The sequence below is a fragment of the Penaeus japonicus genome, unplaced genomic scaffold (genome assembly GCF_977035675.1).
Source record: "Penaeus japonicus unplaced genomic scaffold, GWHDUDI00000001_assembly GWHDUDI00000003, whole genome shotgun sequence".
In the NCBI taxonomy this organism is placed as follows: domain Eukaryota; kingdom Metazoa; phylum Arthropoda; class Malacostraca; order Decapoda; family Penaeidae; genus Penaeus; species Penaeus japonicus.
In genome coordinates this window covers 12083893-12086392 of record NW_028234405.1, presented here as the reverse complement: position 1 = coordinate 12086392, position 2500 = coordinate 12083893, and the positions used below count along the sequence as shown (strand labels likewise).

General features: G+C 34.5%; 1 protein-coding gene across 1 annotated transcript in view; it reads right to left on the bottom strand.

The window, feature by feature from the left end:
• Positions 1 to 1942, bottom strand: part of LOC122245222 (rhodanese domain-containing protein CG4456-like) — a 5077-nt gene extending 3135 nt beyond the window's left edge. Inside the window, exon 1 of the mRNA XM_086555514.1 lies at positions 1883 to 1942. Within this exon, the coding sequence (XP_086411640.1) occupies positions 1883 to 1895 (13 nt within the window). The 5' untranslated portion in view covers positions 1896 to 1942. The remainder of the gene's footprint in view (positions 1 to 1882) is intronic.
• Positions 1943 to 2500: the final 558 nt, after the last annotated feature.

Below are 2500 nucleotides of genomic sequence, written 5' to 3'. Positions count from 1 at the left end.
ATGATATTGATGACACAAAAATTACGATAATGATAATGATATTGATAACAACATGAAAAAGACGGTAACAATAATAACTATACAATCACAACAATTCATAATCATTGCTATTATCATTATTACCGTTATCATTGCTACTCTGGCCATTATTGTGATTATCGCCATTATCATTATAAATATCATCCTTATTACAAGAATTATTATCTCCAGCGCAGTATAATCACTATTGCGTCACCATCAACAAAGCAAGCAAGCATATTAGAGAAATCCTCGAGGGTTTGGTACAGTATGCATGCTAGAAGTGGCGCGAGAAGCATTAGTAAATACTGCTGGCCATGAGATCTTGATATACTGTTGTTTAAGATTACGGTGTATTATGCATATCACATGGAGATGAATGGTGACTGTGTGTGTATATGTGTGTGTGTGTGTGTGTATGTATGTGTGTATATATATATATTATATATATATAGATATATAATATATAATATATATATATATATATTATTATATATATATATACATATATATATATATTATATATATACACTCATATAATATATATATATATATATATATATAATCTATATATATATATATACACACATACACAAATATATATATATATATACACATATATATATATATATATATATATATATATATATATGTATATATATATATATATATACATATATATATATGTGTGTGTGTATGTGTGTGTGTTTGTGTGTGCGCGCGCGTGTGTGTGTATATGCGATGTGCGTGAGCGCGCACAGAAGTGAGTCAGCAGCTGACTTACGAAAGAAAATCAACAAATGGAAACACTCAACATAGGACTGTACGCCCCAGTGACTTTCCTTAAATGAATATTCAGGCTATTTACCATCGCAGTTAAACTCCCTATAACAATGGTAATATGCAAGTTTATTTACCATTAACATTACGCAAACCACTTTAAATCAAAGTCCATGTACCATTCATTTGATATCCATTTCCTTCGCAAGTTTATCACGTAAGAGCGTAAATACCATTATAACACTACAGCACATTGCTATTTACTATAGCACACTGCTACATTCTATAGCACACTGCCACACTCTATAGCACACTGCTACATTCTATAGCACACTGCCACACTCTATAGCACACTGCTACACTCTTTAGTACACTGCTACATTCTATAGCACACCTCTACACTCTATAGCACACTGCTACACTCTTTAGTACACTGTTACACTCTATAGCACACTGCTACACTCTTTAGTACACTGTTACACTCTATAGCACACTGCTACACTCTTTAGCACACCTCTACACTCTATAGCACACTGCTACACTCTTTAGTACACTGCTACATTCTATAGCACACCTCTACACTCTATAGCACACTGCTACACTCTATAGCACACTGCTACACTCTTTAGTACACTGCTACATTCTATGGCACACCTCTACACTCTATAGCACACTGCTACACTCTATAGCACACTGCTACGTTCTATGGCACACCTCTACACTCTATAGCACACTGCTACACTCTATAGTACACTGCTACATTCTATAGCACACCTCTACACTCTATAGCACACTGCTACATTCTATAGCACACTGCCACACTCTATAGCACACTGCTACACTCTATAGTACACTGCTACATTCTATAGCACACTGCTACATTCTATAGCACACCTCTACACTCTATAGCACACTGCTACATTCTATAGCACACTGCTACACTCTTTAGCACACTGCTACATTCTATAGCTCACTGCTAAATACCGAAGCACATTGCTATATAAATTGCACAGTGCTATATACTGTCGCACATTGAAAAGACACAGAATTAACAGGGAAACACAGTAGGAAACAAATAGCTTACTTAATCCAGCCATTCTCTTCCAGCAGCGAGTTGGTGAATGTGATATTTACTTCATGGAAGCCAAAGGTAAGTGTTGAGAGATGCCAACGCGGATTTATTCGCCGTTTAATTACTACTAACACTTTCAAGATCGTAGGACCATTTAGTCGTTTTTGTTTGTGCTTTTCTGTTTTTTTTTTGCCTAATGAATGTCTATAAAGAATTGTTTCTAAATTTCTTTATATGAGTTATTTCATTATGGATATTCTTCTTGATCTGTTCCTCACCTCTCCTTTCTAAGCTCGCATCCAAGGACACACTATAATATTTGGAAGTCGTGAAGGATAATAGTTTTCTACTTCATTGCCATTCCAAGGATTCTAGTATGGATGTGTGCACGGGAAAGGGATAGGTGGTAGGATACGAATAGGGAAAATATCTGAACAAAGAATATTTATTTACGTGTATACTTTATATATACAAGGTACACATACACACACACACACTGAATTGAGTGTGTGTATGTGTATGATTATGATGATAATGATAATGATAAAATTAATGCTTATGATAATGATATTGATAACAGTAATAATGATGATGAGAAGGAGTAGGAAGATGATAGAATTATAATAATGA